The sequence below is a fragment of the Pyxicephalus adspersus genome, chromosome 4 (assembly GCF_032062135.1).
Source record: "Pyxicephalus adspersus chromosome 4, UCB_Pads_2.0, whole genome shotgun sequence".
NCBI classification, from domain to species: Eukaryota; Metazoa; Chordata; class Amphibia; order Anura; family Pyxicephalidae; genus Pyxicephalus; species Pyxicephalus adspersus.
The window spans coordinates 169267-186888 of NC_092861.1; the positions used below are offsets into that span (position 1 = coordinate 169267).

General features: G+C 45.6%; 3 protein-coding genes across 3 annotated transcripts in view; 2 read left to right on the forward strand and 1 right to left on the reverse strand.

Annotated features, from left to right (window-relative positions):
- Positions 1 to 966, reverse strand: part of CAD (carbamoyl-phosphate synthetase 2, aspartate transcarbamylase, and dihydroorotase) — a 26867-nt gene extending 25901 nt beyond the window's left edge. The window contains 2 exon segments of the mRNA XM_072408513.1: positions 148 to 277; positions 823 to 966. Of these exon segments, the coding sequence (XP_072264614.1) occupies positions 148 to 277; positions 823 to 948 (256 nt within the window). The 5' untranslated portion in view covers positions 949 to 966.
- An 8642-nt stretch (positions 967 to 9608) lies between these two features.
- On the forward strand, positions 9609 to 10301 carry LOC140329943 (sterile alpha motif domain-containing protein 12-like; the record flags this gene model as incomplete). Its single annotated transcript, XM_072410335.1, is given in 2 exon segments — positions 9609 to 10058; positions 10151 to 10301. Coding segments are annotated over 2 exon segments (169 nt in total), but the record flags the coding sequence as incomplete, so codon positions are not given.
- A 6958-nt stretch (positions 10302 to 17259) lies between these two features.
- Positions 17260 to 17622, forward strand: part of ATRAID (all-trans retinoic acid induced differentiation factor) — a 3934-nt gene continuing 3571 nt past the window's right edge. Inside the window, exon 1 of the mRNA XM_072407179.1 lies at positions 17260 to 17371. Within this exon, the coding sequence (XP_072263280.1) occupies positions 17303 to 17371 (69 nt within the window). The 5' untranslated portion in view covers positions 17260 to 17302. The remainder of the gene's footprint in view (positions 17372 to 17622) is intronic.

A 17622-nucleotide genomic window follows, 5' to 3' on the forward strand; every position in this document is an offset into this window, starting at 1 on the left:
GACGGAGATGATGAGGGTGGAGGGGGGTCAGTGATGATTTATGGTTGCAGTGGCCCGGTGACATTGATGTATGCTGGGATAATCCTCTCCCATGAAACATTTTCGGGCCCGAGCAGCCCAACCTCCTCCCCATGGACTATAACTTACCCTGCAGGCCCGGGATCTCTTGCTCCTTCAGCCATTGGTCCAGGGACTGGCTGCAGCTCCAATGGCTGGGGTTGTCTGAGCACTCTCCCACAATGAGTGCCGAGGCATGGATCCGAGCGGATTCAAACCACTGCAAGAAAATAAGAGAACAATTAATGTCCAGAGGAGTGCAGCGCACAGATAGAATGAAATATGTTCCTGATGTACTACAAGAACCAGCTGAACATCCCCATCCCCCCCCCAGGAAGAGAACCTGGACACTTTAGAGTGTAAGCTCTCCGTGAAAGGAGGAGAGCAGAGTTTGGGAATGATCCCGGGCAGTGACTGTGTACAAGGACAGAGATAGCGCTCATCCTGGGAGAGATTAATTTGTGCTCAAGGCCACACAGAGGAATTCCAGCGGCAATGAAAACAGAATTTTATTTGGGGGTAAAGATTTCGTGATCCCAGCGGGGGGGGGTTGTGCTGCGTCCACATTATAACCTTTGTACCCAGTTGGATCATTTCCCACCACTTTCTGGCTCCTGGTCAGGTGATGCAATATCTGACAGAGGTCAAACTTCCTGGGGAATCATGGGGAATAATCCCGGATTCACCCCGGCCTGGGGAGTACCGAGCTCCAAGTGCTGGGGGCCCCAGATATCCTGAAAAACACAGAAAACCCAGACAACTCACCTTGCTAAGGCCAAACTCATCAAATTCATCTGCAGGAATCCCATAGTTCCCGACCAGCGGGTATGTGAGGATCAGGATCTGGGACTTGTATGACGGGTCAGTCAGCGCTTCGGGGTACCCCACCATACCCGTCTGGAAAACTGCAGAAACAACACAACCAATCAGATCAAAAAAAACAAAGAAAACTGAGGACACGAAAATCAACCCCCCCCCACCCCTTAACCGTGATCACCCCCAGGGGCCCAGAACACCCTAATCCCCCACTAGGTGCCCAGGACACCCTCTTAATCATGATCACCCCCAGGGGTCCAGGATACCCCCTGAGCAGCATTATGGGGACACCCGCATACCCTCATCCCCTACTAGGGGCCCAGGACACCCCCTTAACCATGATCCCCAACCCCCGCCGCATCCTCCCAGGGTATAATCCCTATCCCCTGGCATCTTCCCCGGGTTTGATCCCTATCTCCCCCATCGTTTTCCCCAGGGAGATTCCCCATTCCTCATACCCCCCAGGTATGATTCCCCTCCCCCGCGGCATCTTCCCCGAGTATGATTCCCAACCCCCCAGCATCTTCCCCGGGTATGATCCCCCGGCATCCTCCATGTATGATTCCCATCCCCCCAGATTCCTCCCCGGGTATGATCCCCCCAGCATCCTCACCAGAAATGATCCCCACCCCCCGGGCATCTTCCCCAGGTATGATTCACATCCCCCCTGGGCATCTTCCCCGGGTATGATCCCCATCCCCCCCGGGCATCTTCCCTGGGTATGATCCCCATCCCCCCAGGTATGATTCCCCTCCCCCGCGGCATCTTCCCCGAATATGATTCCCCTCCCCCGCGGCATCTTCCCCGGGTATGATCCACATCCCTCCCGCATCTTCCCTGGGTATGAGTCCCATCCCCCCAGCATCTCTCCCGGGTATGAGTCCCATCCCCCCAGCATCTCTCCCGGGTATGAGTCCCATCCCCCCAGCATCTCCATGTCTTCTCCATCAGGTGTGTTCATGTAAATGTTGCCCCCTCCCCCAGTCGTGTTTAGATAAATGTGGCCCCCTCCCCAGCTGTGCTTAGATAAATCTGGACCCTCCCCAGGTGTGTTCAGGTATAGATGTCGTGTCTGCCAGGTGTGCTCAGTTAATGGTTGCCCTTACACCAGGTGTGTTCAGGTATGGATGTCACCTCCCCCAGGTGTGTTCAGATAAAGGTGGCCCCTCCCCCAGGTGTGTTCAGGTATAGTTGTCTCCTCCCCCAGGGGGTTCAGGTATGGATGTCTCTTCCCTCAGGTGTGTTCAGATACAGATGTCTCCTTCAAAGGTGTGTTAAGGTATAGATGTCTTCTCCCCCTGGTGTATTCTGATAAAGGTTGCCCCTCCCCTAGATGTGTTTAGGTATAGATGTCTCCTCCCCCAGGTGGGTTCAGGTATGGATGTCTCTTTCCCCAGGTGTGTTCAGGTATAGATGTCTCCTCCCCAGGTGTGTTCAGATATAGATGTCTCCTCCCCCAAGTGTGTTCAGTTGTAGATGTCTCCTCCCCAAGGTGTGTTCAGATAAGGGTGGCTCCTCCCCCAGGTGTGTTCAGCTATAGATGTCTCTTCCCCAGGTGTGTAAAGATAAAGGTGGCCCTCCCCTAGGTGTGTTCAGATAAAGTTGGACCGTCCCCCAGGTGTTTTCAGGTATGGATGTCTTCTCCCCCAGGTGTATTCAGGAACCAATCTCACCTCCCCCAGTTGGGTTCAGGTAAAGATGTCACCTCCCCAGGTGTGTTCAGATATAGATGTCTCCTCCTCCTGGTGTGTACAGATAAAGGTGGACCCTCCCCCAAGTGTGTTCAGGTATGAATGTCTTCTCCCCCAGGTGTGTTCAGGTATGGATGTCACCTCCACCAGCTGGTTTCAGGTAAAGATGTCACCTATTCCAGGTGTGTTCAGATAAATGTGGCCCTCCCACAGATGTGTTCAGGTATAGATGTCTCCTCCCCTAGGTGTGTTCAGATAAAGGTGGCCCCTTCCCAGGTGTGTTAAGGTATAGATGTCTCCTCCACCAGGAAGTTCATGTATAGATGTCCCTTCTCTCAGGTGTGTTCAGATGTGTTCAGGTAAAGATGTCTCCTCCCCCATGTTTGTTCAGATAAATGTGGACCCTCCCCAGCTGTGTTCAGGTATAGATGTCTCCTCCCCCAAGGTGTGTTCCGGTAATTATGTCTTCTCCCCCAGGAGTGTTCAGATAGAGGTGGCCCTTCCATTAGGTGTGTTCTGGTATGGATGTCTCCTCCCCCGTGTATTCAGATCTATGTGGTACTCCCCCAATTGTGTTCAGGTACAGATGTCTCCTTCCCCAGGTGGGTTCAGGTATAGATGTCCCATTCCTCAGGTGTGTTCAGATAAAGGTGGTCCCTCCTCCAGATGTGTTCAGGTACAGATGTCTCCTCCCCAGGTCTGTTCAGATAAGGGTGGCTCCTCCCCCAGGTGTGTTCAGGTATAGATGTCTCCTCCACCAGGTGTGTTCAGATAAAGGTGGCCACTCCCCGGATGTGTTCAGGTATAGATGTCTTCCCCCTCAGGTGTGTTCATGTAAAGGTGGCCCCCTCCCCTGTTGTGTTTAGATAAATGTGGCCCCCTCCCCAGGTGTGTTTAGATAAATGTGGACCCTCCACAGGTGTGTTCCGGTAAAAATGTCTTCTCCCCCAGGAGTGTTCAGAAAAAGGTGGCCACTCCCCAGGTGTGTTCAGAAATAGTTGTCATCTCTGCCAGGTGTGCTCAGATAATGGTTGCCCTTCCACCAGGTGTGTTCAGATATAGATGTCTCCTCCCCTAGTTGTGTTAAGATATAGATGTCTCCTCCCCCAGGTGAAGTCAGATAAGTGTGGCCCCTCCCCTAGGTGGGTTCAGATATAGATGTCTCCTCCCCCTGGTGGGTTCAGTTATAGATGTCTCTTCCCTCAGGTGTGTTCAGATGAAGGTGGGTTCAGATATAGATGTCTCCTCCCTCAGGTGTGCTCAGGTATGAATGGTCCCTCCCCCAGGTGTGTTCAGGTATTGATGTCTTCTCCAGGTGTGTTCAGATAAAAGTGGCCCCTCCACCCAGGTTTGTTAAGGTTTAGATGTGTTGGAGGTGACCAAAATTGATATGAATATGACTTGTATGTAAAGACAATTCTGCCTTCNTTGATCAAGACTTCACCAAGGATGAATCAACAATGTGATTCGCTCTGGACCTGCAGAGGGGTGTGGTTCAAGGAGAGAAAACCCTGGTGTGTATGGTAGTGTGAGAGATTTGACCATGTGCTAGAGATAGAGCTAGACCCCTTTCCTTCCCCTTTTCCTATATACCCTTTACCTTCTTCCCTTTTATATTGAAAATCATATGTAACTAATATCCTAAGCTGTAAATAAACCTTTCTCCTTTGTAAGATCTATTGGTCCTTCTTTAAATCCAAGGCACCCCAAACAGAGCAAATTCTACAAGATGTCACCTCCCCTAGGTAAGTTCAGATAAAGGTGGCCCCTCCCCCAGGTGTGTTCAGGTATAGCTTTCTCCTCCCCTCCAGCTCGGTTCAGGTACTGGTATTCCCTCTCCCAGGTGTGTTCAGGTATAAATGGCTCCTGCCTCAGGTTTCCCTCAGGGTTCAGGTACATTTGGCTCTTTTCTGTTTAAATAACCAGATAATGGGACTTCAAATCAGCAAATTCTCCAAAAACACTTAAAAATCTAAAACTCACTTTATTCTGAATCACATTGTAAAATACATCACAGCAAGAGATATAAAAACATAATTATCTCCAATATAGATCTCCTTTTGGAAACTCTCCAAAGCGCAGTATTCCAATCTCTACGCGTTTCACAGAATCCGCTTCCTCAGGAGGAGGAAATCTACATGGGTAATAATTCCCCAATCTTTTTACATTCTCCATATTGTACAAATTCACCAATTAATTCCATAAGATAAACAATCCAATCATAAATACAACTGAAATGTTTTTGGGACGATTGTTTGTAATGGGTGCAAGTTGTCAGTTCCAGATCTTTCTCTGAGGGTAACGGTGGTAACGTCATGGTGCAGCTTATATCAATCATGATTTAAATGAAGGCGTGTCATTAATTCATTGGGTGTTAATCCTTACTTATTCTTCAATATCACTATTTATATTAAAAATTATTATAATTATTATCTCATTTTAATATAATTAATACACGACTTGAATATAAATGAAATATATAAAATCAAATATTTAATAAATAGTGCTCATTCAAATAATTCTTAATCTAGAATAATTAAATAAATCAGTGAATGTGATTTCCCTAATAAAACATTCAATTTCATAATTATGTGATAAAAATGGATAATATTTCCTTGATTGGAAAAGCCAGAAGTAACGAAGCCTTTGTCCTATCGTAAAATCGTGTCCCCATTGTATACCCTGGTCAGGTAGGTTACCAGGTAATAATAATAATAATGTAATGTCCCCCGGATAATATTAGAATGATGTCTCCATTATTAAGAAAAAGATGGAATATGGCAAACCCCTCATCTATCACATATAATATCCATGGAAGGCCCATTCCAATTCCAAGAGAAGAGATACCCCCCTCCTTCCATCAAACCTTAAATGACGCCATTCCACCCGGGCCAGCTCTAACGAGCCGAAATGTTCACCCCACGCCGGGCTCCGAACTCGAGTAATGCTGCCCTGGAACGTCGGTGAGGTACGGAGCGCCCAGGCCCTCATAGAATTGAACGGCATCAACCCTGAAAGGGAAATTGCCCCCCCTTCCGAGTTTTTACCCCTCCGGATCTTACATCTGACGGGGCTGGGCACCCTCAGTGGCACAGGAAAACCCCTGGACATACTTAGCACTCATAAATACATGTATTACATGGAATATCGTTTTCTCTATCGATACTCGGGGCCCGGCCACATGATTGACAGAATTACAACGACAATGCATGATCGCCCCAGATACAGGCTCACATATGTGGGGGAGCAACGGGTCCCCATTGCCATGCCCTGTATCTGGAGGTATGTTATGCCAGCAAAGGTAAGGATTAGGGATGAGCGGGATATTTAGGTTCAATCTCACGGTGAATCAGGCCTTTCACTCATACCTAACATGTAAGCAAGAACGGCCTTGTGATTCGCCATGAGGTCGTATTCTCGCCTAACGAACGAGAGAACAGGAAGGGGGCAACAGCGACTATTTCAGGTGAGAATCGCGGCTGGGAGGGAATCATTCCAGGATGCACAGCAAGGCCCAGCAGCCCAATCAGAAGAGATCTGAGCACAGGTAAATATACAGGGAATGGGGGAGGGGATAGTCACTCCATCTTGTGTTCTGTGTCCGGGCGGCGGAACACAAGATGCCGGGCAGCAGAACACAAGATACCGGCCGGCATCTTACCTGGACCCGCTGGCACCCGACGGAGGGAGATCGACGGACGACGGAGGATGACGCTGGAATTGGAAAACGACGCTGGATGTGCAGCGGGACCATGGAGGTAAGGATGTGACAAAAATACGGGCTTAACCATCCTAGCCTTTTTTTTTTTGCCCGTACTAAGGTCGGGCATAACGGCTAGGTGGTTAATAAACTGGATTTATATAGCGTAGGATATTATGCATATATAAAAATTAATAGGATTGCGTACATTAAATATCAATGCATTTCCCTGCTGTTTTGGTGGCAGAGACTGTTGCTAGTGGGTGGAGTTCCCCCTTTCTCAATGTCCTAATGTTTATGCCGCCTTCTGTACGCTGTCCATCACACATAAATCCTATTTCCCTGCTGTCACCTTGCTGCCATTTTCTGGAAAACCACAAGGTCTTTTGGAACTTTTGTATTCTTCCCTTGTTGCCACTGTTCTTTTACACATACTCAGCAAATTTGGTGGTTCTAACATGAATAGGGGCTTTGCTAATAATGTTTAAAGTCGCCCCATTGACTTTATCAGAATTTGTGAAATCGGTTCGCCAAACATTTGCAAACCCTTTGGAAGTTTAAGGAAATGTTCCCGAGCCTGTCAGAGGCTTCTCACTCATCCCTAATAAAGATTTTCCATGGTAAAATATATTTCAGAAGAGATAAAATGAAATTATTTAGTTCACGTGTCGACCGGTTGGTTACCATAAGAAAATCACTAACTATTGTGCGCTATACTTGAGTACAACGAATTTCCTGGTACCGATGAACCATCCATGTGGGGAAAGTACGAGAATAATCCAAAGAAAGAAAACTCTTAAAGTCGTCTATTCTGCGGGCTTCTGAGGAAACGCAACCGATCCCAGACACAACGGGACGATGGTGGATCACTTCATGGACTTGGGAAGAGTAAAGTTGGCAGCTTAAGGTTTTGGTTGTTGAGATACTAAAACATTTACAGAGATTCAGAGTAATAAGTAATATTCATCATAAAACTTCTGAATCTGGTGAATCAACGCTTCTTGGTACCTTTCATGATATTTGGAGACACATCGAATATTTCCTCTAGCTTTTACCCCAGGTGGGTTCAGGCACTGGTATCTCCTCCCCCAAGTGTCTTCAGATACAGGTAACCCCTCCCCCAAGTGGGTTCAGGTACAACAGACCCCTCTCCCGGATGTGTTTAGGTATAGATATTTACTACCCCAGGTGGATTCAGGTAAGGATGTCTCCTACCCTCCAGCTGGGTTCAGGTACTGGTATTTCCCTTTCCTTTTTGTTTAGGTATGGATAGCGCCTCCCTCAGGTGGGTTCAGATACATCTGACTCCTCCACCAGGTGGGTTCAGGCACTAGTATCCCCTCTTCAGGTGTCTTCAGGTAAAAGTGTCCCCTCCCCCAATTGGGTTCCGGTATAGATGTCTTTTAGATGGCTTCTCTTCCAGCTGGGTTCAGACACTGTTATACCATTTATGGGTGGCCCTCTCCCTCAGGTGGGTTCAGGTACATTTGACTCCTCCACCAGGTGGGTTCAGATTAGTTCACTAGTATCCCCTCTTCCAGGTGTCTTCAGATAAAGGTAGTCCGTCTCTCAGGTGGGTTCAGGTATAGATGTCTTTTCCCCCCAGCTGGGTTCAGACACTACTATCCCCTCTTCCAGGTGTGTTCAGGTATGAATGCCCTCCCTCAAGTGGTTTCAGTCACATTTGGCTCCTCCTCAGGTGGATTCAGGTGCAAAAGTCCCCTCTCCCAGATGTGTTCTGATAGAAATTCCGCTTCCCATGATGGGTTCAGATACTTTGGGCCCTTCCTATTGGTGTGTTCAGGTAAGGATACCTTTTGACCTGGTGTGCTAAGGTATAGGTAACCGCACCACAAAGTAGGCTCAGGTAGACCTTTACCCTGGTGGGTTCAGATACAGACCCAGGTGGGTTCGGGTACTGATCGCCCACTTCCAGGTGTGTTTGGGTACAGATGGCCCCTCCCCCTGGGTTTTAGGTACGGGTATCCCCTACCCCAGGTATACAGATGGTCTCTCCCCCATATAGTTTCAGGCATAGATGTCTTCTCCCCCAGGAGGGTTCAGGCACTAGTATCCTCTGTCCCTGGTATCATCAGATACAGGTGACCCCCCCAGGTGGGTTCAGGAAAAATATACCTCTTCCCCTCCCCTTGATTGGTTCAGATTCTGCAGGCCCTTCCTATTGGTGTGTTTAGGTAAAGATGCTTTTTGACCTGGTGGGCTTAGATAATGCTTCCCACAGATGGGTTTGGGTACAGATGGTCCCACCCCAAGGTCTGTTCAGCTACAGGCGGCGCCACGTCAAGATCTTTTCAAATACAGGTGGCCCTATCCTAAGGTCTGTTCAGGTAGAGGTGTGTTTTATTACAGGTTACCCCTCCCCCGGGGGGTTTAGGTACTGGTATCCCCTCCCCCAGGTGTACAAATTTACAAATGGCCCCTCCCCCATATGTGTTCAGGTACAGGTGGCGCCTTCCACATGTGCATTCAGCTGCAGGTGACCCCACCCCCAGGTGAGTTTAAGTACTGATATCCCCTCCTCCAGTTGTAGAAATGGCCTCTCCCTCAGGTAGATTCAGGTACAGATGGCCTCTCCCCAAGATGGGTTCAGGGACAGATAGCCCCTCCCCCAGGTGAATTCAGGTACAAATAGTGGCTTTCCAAAGGTGTTTGGGAACTGAACGCCTCCTCCTAGGTGTGTTTGGGTACAGATGGTCCCTCCCCCAGGTGTGTTCAGGCACATGTGGCCCCTCCTCTAGGTTGGTTCAGGTACAGATGGGTCCTCCCCCAGTTCTGTTCAGGTACCAGATTTTGATACAAATGGCCCCTCCCCCAGGTGAGCTAAAATACAGGTGACACTACCCCAAGGTGGTTTAGGTAGTGGTATCCCCTCGCCCTCGCCTATATGAGTTTAGGTATCCCTTCGCTCTGGTGGATTCAGTTGCAGATTGCCTCTCAACATGGGGGAAAAAATGGGCCCAACTGTAAAGTGCATGGGGGCCCGGTCACACCACTTGTTCAATTCGTGTTCTGATTTGGCAGCGCTCTGGCATGGTTGTGATTGGGGCATTTTGTGATGTCTGTCCAATCATCTGACATATTATTATATATTTATATAGTGCTGACATATTCCATAGAGCTGTACATCGTCTGCTGGGATTGGCTGGGAAGCGGAAAGCACAGTACAGGTGGTTTCTGTATCTGGAGGACACCTGCAGCCATGGGCTCCGGAATTCCACCTTCCCACAGCCGGCCAGGAATGTCAGGAAGAGGGCGGAGCCACAGGTGAGGGTGGAGGGGTGATCAGAGCGAGAGTCATCCCAGCTCTCCGAGTGCCAGGGAAGGGCCCGGTATTACACATGACACATATGTGAGGCCGTGTGAAGAATGCTGGGAGTGCCGGATCAGAACTCGTCTCAGCCTGCATCCTCTGTGTCATCTTCATTCATCGCTGGGAGGGAAATAATACAAATAACACTATTGTATAATATAGTCCTCCTGAGGGCCACACCCTGACTGCCCCTTAGGGCCACATCTGCCCTCCAAAGTACCAGAATGGGGGAATAACCAATATGGAGGAAACACATCTGTGACATTGTGGAGTGAGATCGGGATACATTGTATGCTATGGATGAATGAAGCGGAATGAGTGAGACTCCCTGATTGGTACATTGTGTAAATATTAACCCTTCGTTGTCCCCAGCCAGGTGAAAGGACGATGAGGCTCGGTGTATGAAAGGCGTACCAGGCTCTGGCAGGATATCCATAGGGAATTGATGGCGGAGTGTGTGAAGGTAAAAGGCAGAATTCAGCATTGGCCCCACGTCATGTATACAGGGGCCACATACCCACCATGTGCTGACGCAAACTCTTCTCACTCTTCTAGGATTCCCAATCAGAAGGCTCGGACGACGAGATCATCTGGGAGAAGCCGGTCAGTGATTGGACAGTGCAGGATGTCTGCTCCTGGCTCCAGTATGGACCCCTACAGAACAGCGCCGGGCTAGTCCAAGCAGCTTACACTCATGACATCTCAGGTATCCTCTTCCTATTGGACCTGTGTATCAGGGAAGGGTCATATGACCTGAGACTCCCCCCACCCCCGATAGAGGCAGATTCAGGAGAAAACACCCCAAAGGGCCATTTCTGTGTCCTTCAGGGTAAGAGATTTCCTGCACCCCCATGGACAGTCAGATTCCCCTGTGATCCAGTCTAACCTGCTGTTACCGTAGAGACCCCCCCCCCCCCAGCAACCTTCTACTCACTTTTGAGCTCACTCACACAGACTGACTTGAGCTCACTCACCCAGACCGACTTTCTGAGTCTCTCAGCAGAGCTCCTCACACAGACCACCTGTCTGTGTCTCCAAGCAGAACTCCTCACACAGACCCCTGTCTGTGTCTCTCCAAGCATAGCTCACTCACACAGTCCACCTGTCTGTGTCTTCAAATAGAGCTGAACTACTGACTGAGCTCCTGGCTCTATGTTATATCTCCACCCTCAGTGCTTCTTCAATAATTATCCCACAGGTAAGAGTCTTCCACCTGCTACTTCATATAGGAATCTTGGGCAAATATATCTCCCTTCCACCAATCCTGCCTTGGTATCACAACATATATATATGTATATGTGTGTGGGGTATATATGGGGTGTGTGTATGTGTATATATATATATATATATATATATATATATATATGGGGGTATATATGGGGTGTGTTTTTTGTCACTAGGGAAAGAATAGCCAAATTTCTACTCCCCCTGGTTATCCTCGCACCCTGTAAATCTTAAGTTCCTAAAATAGCCCATTCTGGGGTTAGTGGAACATAAATAATCAAATATGAAGTAATACAATGAGCCACCTCCTGCCAAAATCTCCTAATTTTATGGCAGTTCCTAAAAGCATGGTACAAGCCCGTGTGATCTTGCGAACACTTAGGACAATTAGCAGTGGGGGCAGAAATGTACACCCCATGGTAAATTCTGGGAGTCATTTCTCTGAGGGAAGTACTGACCATGCCCTGGCTATTAAAATATCATCGGCTGCTTTATTTGGAAAATGATCAGACCATTTAACCAGACCCGTTCTCTTGGCAGAATAGTCCAAATCTAACTTCTGGAAGGATTTCCCCTTTGACAAGAATCCAAGGAATTCTTCCAATCTCTGGCCGATAGGGACTTTATTACTCTCAAGGTGTATATACCGCAGATCTCATAAAGGATATCCAGTCACCACCATTTCAAACTGGAGGGGTCGCTTTGTGTTCCCATCCACCAGTGACCTGATAATTGAAGCTCTTCTGTAATGAAGAACAATGGGCTAAATGTGGGAGGTTCAAATTACCTGAATATGGTAGAACAAGAGGGAAGTAGCCATTCAAAGGGAGTTTTCCCCTAATCCTGTGCCATAATGTCCAACAAGAAAACAATATGGGGTTTGATACCACGTCCTCTGGGAGTAATTCTTTATGCATATGTAAAACATATTTTAGATTAATATGAGGTATAAATTGTAGATCCAGTATGGAGTCGGCATGTACATCGCTATCATGCAGCCAATCTTTGATATATCTCAGGATGGACGCAGCATTATATAATTCTATATCTGGGAAAGTTACGCCTCCATTTTGTGTCTGGTGCTGCAATACACATTTACCTCCCCAAATAAATTCAGAAAATAACTCCTTGAAGGCTTTAAGATCAGATATTTAATTACTAAGGGCAAGGATTGAAGGATATACAGAAGTCGTGGAAAAACAATTTTTATTACACTGATCCTCCCCAAATATGAAAGCATCAGTTTGGGCCAATTACACAATTGTTCAGTAAAAGCTCGGAAACTTGGTTCTATGTTCTGAGAGTACAATTTTTAGGGATTATTAGTAATTTGCACTTCTAAATATTGTATTTTCTCCTTGCACCATATAAATTGATAATCTCTACTCCACGCAGGTCTCACAAATTTCATGAGATACAAAGCTTTGGACTTATCCAGGTTGATGTTATAACCTGAAACAACACCACACTGGGTGATTACATTAAAATAGATGTTAAACTGTGCCTCGGATTAGAAATATACAACAGCAGATCGTCTCCAAAGGCGGTGATTTCAAGGGTATGTGATCCTACTTGTACACCTTTAAATTCTGGTAAATCTTCTAAAAGCCGGAGAAGAGGGTCTAAAGCCAGATTAAATAAGATTGGAGAAAGTGGGCAGCCTTGTCTGCTCCCTCTAAAGCAGGGGTCAGCAAACTTTTTTGGCTACTAGTCCATTTTAGGAGGTTAAGAAGCACACTAGGCTGGACTCTCTCTTGATTCAATGGCTGATGGCTCTGCCCCCCACCAAGAACACCTCTGAAAGGAAATCCATGTCCGCAATGCATACCGACGAGAGGGAATGTCCCCTTAGCCACGGGTTCCCAACCGGGATTAGGCATTAGGATCGACCGGGGGGGTGTTACGCTGGAACGGACTACTGGCTAGGCTGTCTCTGGCCTAAAGGCAAGGGTTTGCTTACCCCCGCTCTAGAGAGTACTATGGGCATAAATCCCCATTAATATATAGTTTAGAGGATGGGTTATGAAATATATATTGAATATAAGAAGAGAACACCGGTCCAAACACTCTATTTGATAATATTACAATGAGCAAAGGATTTTCTATTCTGGTAAAAGCCTTCTCTGCATCTAAACTTAATAGATTTGGAGTTCCGTGTCCTAGAAGATTGTACAGTAGCTGCAATAGCTGCTCGAATCCCAATAGTGCACAAAACCCAACTGATGATTAGTTAGTAAGTTAGTGCCAATAATTTACCTAGGATCCTGTAATCAGTTGAACAATGAAATTGGTCTATAAGAGGCAAGTTGATCAGGATCTTTGCCTGGTTTTGGAATTAACGTAGTGTAAGCTTCATTAACCCCCCTAGCATTCTAATTCTGTCCGTATTTCAATGCATGGTAATTTATTTTACATTGTAGGCCTATAAATCTTAGGCATAACTCACCGAAATATGTCCAATATTTAATAAATTTAATAATAAACTTTAAATAATAAAAAATCAAATCCACAAAAATCTGTTAAAAAAGTAAATAAAAAGTGAAACCTGTAATATAACTGTACAGTAGCATATATAATATAATTATTTAGGAAAATTTCTTTGTATTGGACTTAATACAGCTATTTTGTATTGAATCCAATACAAAATGATTTGAATTTCCCGCCGCTCCTCTCGCCCGCACCGACGCACGCACCAACGTCTCTGCATTTCGCAGCTGGAGATTGGAGAAGGAGGACGTGTCTCCAGGATCTGCGGGTACCAGAAGGATGCCGGGGGACACCTATGGAGCAAGGTGTGTTTTTTTTCAAGTTTTAAGCGACCCCGAGTGTGACTCGGGATTACTTTTTGCAGGTAAAATCCACCCCGAGTCACATTCGGCATTACCTCTAGGGGGTTAAAGCCCGGGAAGGGAGTGTGATGGAATATTTTATTATATAATTCCATATATAAAGGGGTTATTGCTGCTGCTAACGTTTTATTATATCCTGCTGAAAATTATTATTATTAAACAGGATTTATATAGCGCCAACATATTACGCAGCGCTGTACAATAAATAGGGATTGCAAATGACAGACTAATACAGACAGTGATACAGGAGGAGAGGTACAGTAGTCCAGACGGGAGATGATAAGAGCGTGTACAAGGAGTTTGGGGGTCTCAGGGGACAGGTAGGGGCGGATCCTGATGAAAATCCATCAGGGCCTGGCATTTTAGAGGCTAAAGTATAAACTGTGCGTCGAATTTCTGATTCTGAAACCGGGGCATTAAGCTGCTCCCTATAAAATGAAAATACCTTCAATAAAATAGCTTTGCGATAAATGGGGTTGAGATTCCTGAGCGGTATATCATTTTTGATAATAACTTTCAATGGCCTGTAAGATATCTCAGTGAGATGTAAGAAGAGACGCTTAGGGCCTAATCTTAGCCAAAGTGCCTATTTTATTTCCCCATCTATAGAATTTATGTTTAGTATAATAGGCTTGGGTTCTCATTCTGGTGGCGACATGCAGATTTATAACTACTGCCTCTTACCAGGGTTTCTTAGCTTCTCTATCATTAGGCTGAAGATACATTTAATATCTTTCCTGGTCCTGGAGAGCATTATATTGTTGATAATATTCTTGATTACGCTTTGCTACATATGACATAATATATCCCCTCATGACAGCTTTCATAGTGCGCCACAACAAAACTGGGGTATCCCAATGTTGCAAACTATCATCGAGGCCATTCGCCCAATGGGATTGAAAGTAAGCCCTAAAGGAGGAAAACTTAGATAGATAAGCTGCAAATCGCCATAAAAACGTTTTCCGAAGAGTCGTAATTGCAGTTGGAGAGTCAGAGGGCCATGATCAGAAAGGGTAAAATGGCCAATAAACAAGTCACGAATCTTTGGAAGTAAACCTTCTATTGCCAATAGCAGATCAATTCTAGAAAACATTGGACGAAGGAGACGCCACACATCCACCGAAGGGGTTTGAAATAAAAAAATATTTAAGTTCAGAAGATGAAGGATCCGGTCTGATATTAGTCTGCTTTGATCTACCAAGTGATGACTGTATTAAAATCTCCAGCCAAAATGAGATTAGGGTAGGAATTAGCTAAGATCTTTTTGCAGAGATCAATAAAAAAGTTATTATTTTATTATTATTATTATTAGGTGCAGATATGGAGCCAAAAGTATAGATGGTACCTGCAATCTACAATATTACAAATAAATGTCCAATTCCGTGGAAATCATTTTATACGGCAGAATTTTATTATGTACAAGCGCCACACCACTTGTTTTGGTATGAATCACTTCACCAATCCACGGGGCTCTAAGCAATGGGCCCTGGCCCTCCTTCCAATGAGTCTTTTGTAAGAACAATACATCTGGGGATTGTTTTTGACTCTTACGCTTCTGAGGACCTGCTACATTCCACAAAATGAGCTTTAAAAGGGACTGTTCCTTTTCAGATATTGGTGAAACACCGTGCGGAATAGATGTCATGGAGGCATAAATTGCAAAACATCCAACTCAAGAAAAAGCCCAAATAAAGCCCAAAGCCATCCCAGCCAGTGGCCATTAGTCTGCCAAGGACAGGTAAGAACATGTAGCGAAAACCTTGGGGATCAAGATCCCTTCACAAACAATATTCCAAATATGAATGAAATGTTAGTTATTAGTAGCTATGAGAGTCCCGTGGAGGAGATATGAAGGTTTGATCACAGTGAGATGTTAGGCAGCAGAATATGGCAAGCTGACACACAGCTATCACACTGCGGGTGAATATTTCACCATTTTTGAAGTTTCTTTGCCCATATCATATGGACAGTGATGAGTTGTTTATTTTTAGTTTTGGGAACTGTGCTCAATCCCACGCATACCCAATGAGATCAGCACCGGATGGAACCGTGATCATCGGAAAGAAGAGGGAATCCGGGCAAGCGCGGGACTCGCAACATTTGAAGTTAGGCTGAATTCAAGTTGGCAGTAACCAATCCCAGGTGCCCCCTGTTACCAATCCTAGGTGCCCAGCACTTACCACCTGCTACCAATCCTAGGGGCCTAGCACTTACCACCTGTTACCAATCCTAGGTGCCCAGCACTTACCACCTGCTACCAATCCTAGGTGCCCGGCACTTACCGCCTGTTACCAATCCCAGGTGCCCAGCACTTACCACCTGTTACCAATCCCAGGAGCCCAGCACTTACCGCCTGTTACCAATCCTAGGTGCCCAGCAGTTGCCATGTAGTCACTCAGGAGGGGCATTTTTTTACTGCTAATGTGAACTAAGCCTAATTTGTTAAACCATATTGATCACAATATTCCACAACAACAAGGGGTTACACTATTAAAATATGGAACTCTAGGGAGTTGGATTAAAATACACAGCACTGGACTGTTGGGGCATAATACAAAAAATGGAAAAATTGTACATTCTAACAAGCCAGGCATTAGAAAGTTGGTACAAAGTATAGGGGGCAAGTAGAACACTGACACAATAGCAGGGGTTACTGGATTCCTATGGCATAAATAACTCGGGGCACTAAATTTGCTGTGTCTAGCCCCACTCACTTTTTTTTTTTTTTACCACCCGGCTACAGTTTCCCCCAACCTGGCTGAAAAAACATTTCTGGGAAAAACACTGTATATGGGGGTATATACATATATGGGGGGCTTATATATGGGGTGTATATATGTGTATATAGTGGATATAGATATGGGGTGTTCAAATATATATGGGAGGTAAAGATATGGGGTGTATATATATGGGGTATATTTATATTGGGGGTATAGATATATGGGCTATAGATATATATATAGAGTTTAAATATATATGGGGAGTAAAGATATATATAGGGTATATATATATGGGAGGTATAGATATATGGGGTATATATAGGGGGTATATAAGGGGGTTATAGATATTTATAGGGGGTATATATTGGGGTTATATATATATATATATATATATATATATATATGGGGTATATTTATAGGGATATAGATATATATAGAGGGTATATATGGGGTTATAGATATATGTAGGGGGTATATATAGGGGGGTTTATATATATATATATATAGGAGGGTATATATAGGGGTTATAGAGATATATAGGGGGTATATACACGGGGGGTATATATGGGGTTATAGATATATGTAGGGGGTATATATAGGGGGGTTTATATATATATATATATAGGAGGGTATATATAGGGTTATAGAGATATATAGGGGGTATATACACGGGGTGGTATATATGGGGCTATAGATATATGTAGGGGGTATATATAGGGGTATTTATATATTTAGGGGGTATATAAAGGCATTGTTTGAAGGACCCGATGTCCAGATAGAAAATGACAGAACCGGAAGTAGTGCAGACGCCATATTTTTGTAGTCTTTCAGGTCTCTGTGAAAAGGGAGGTTGGTCACCTAGCGACACATGTTTCCGGTCAGCTGACCTGTGCTCATATGACCAGAAAAGGAAGATGGCTGCTGTATTTGTTGTTGTGCTGATGAGTGCAGTCCTGGGGCTCCGGGCTCAGGAGGAGATGGAGGTCTGCGCATTATATATTTATATTGGGGGATAATAGAAAGCTATAAATGTAGAGGAGGAGAGGAGGGGTACAGGCAGCCATTCAGACATTAACGTAGGGGGGTACAGGCAGCCATTCAGACATTAATGGTGGGAGGGGTACAGGCAGCCATTAATGTAGGGGGGGTACAGGCGGCCATTAATCAGCCATTAATGTAGGGAGGGGTACAGGTGGCCATTAATGTAGGGAGGGGTACAGGTGGCCATTAATGT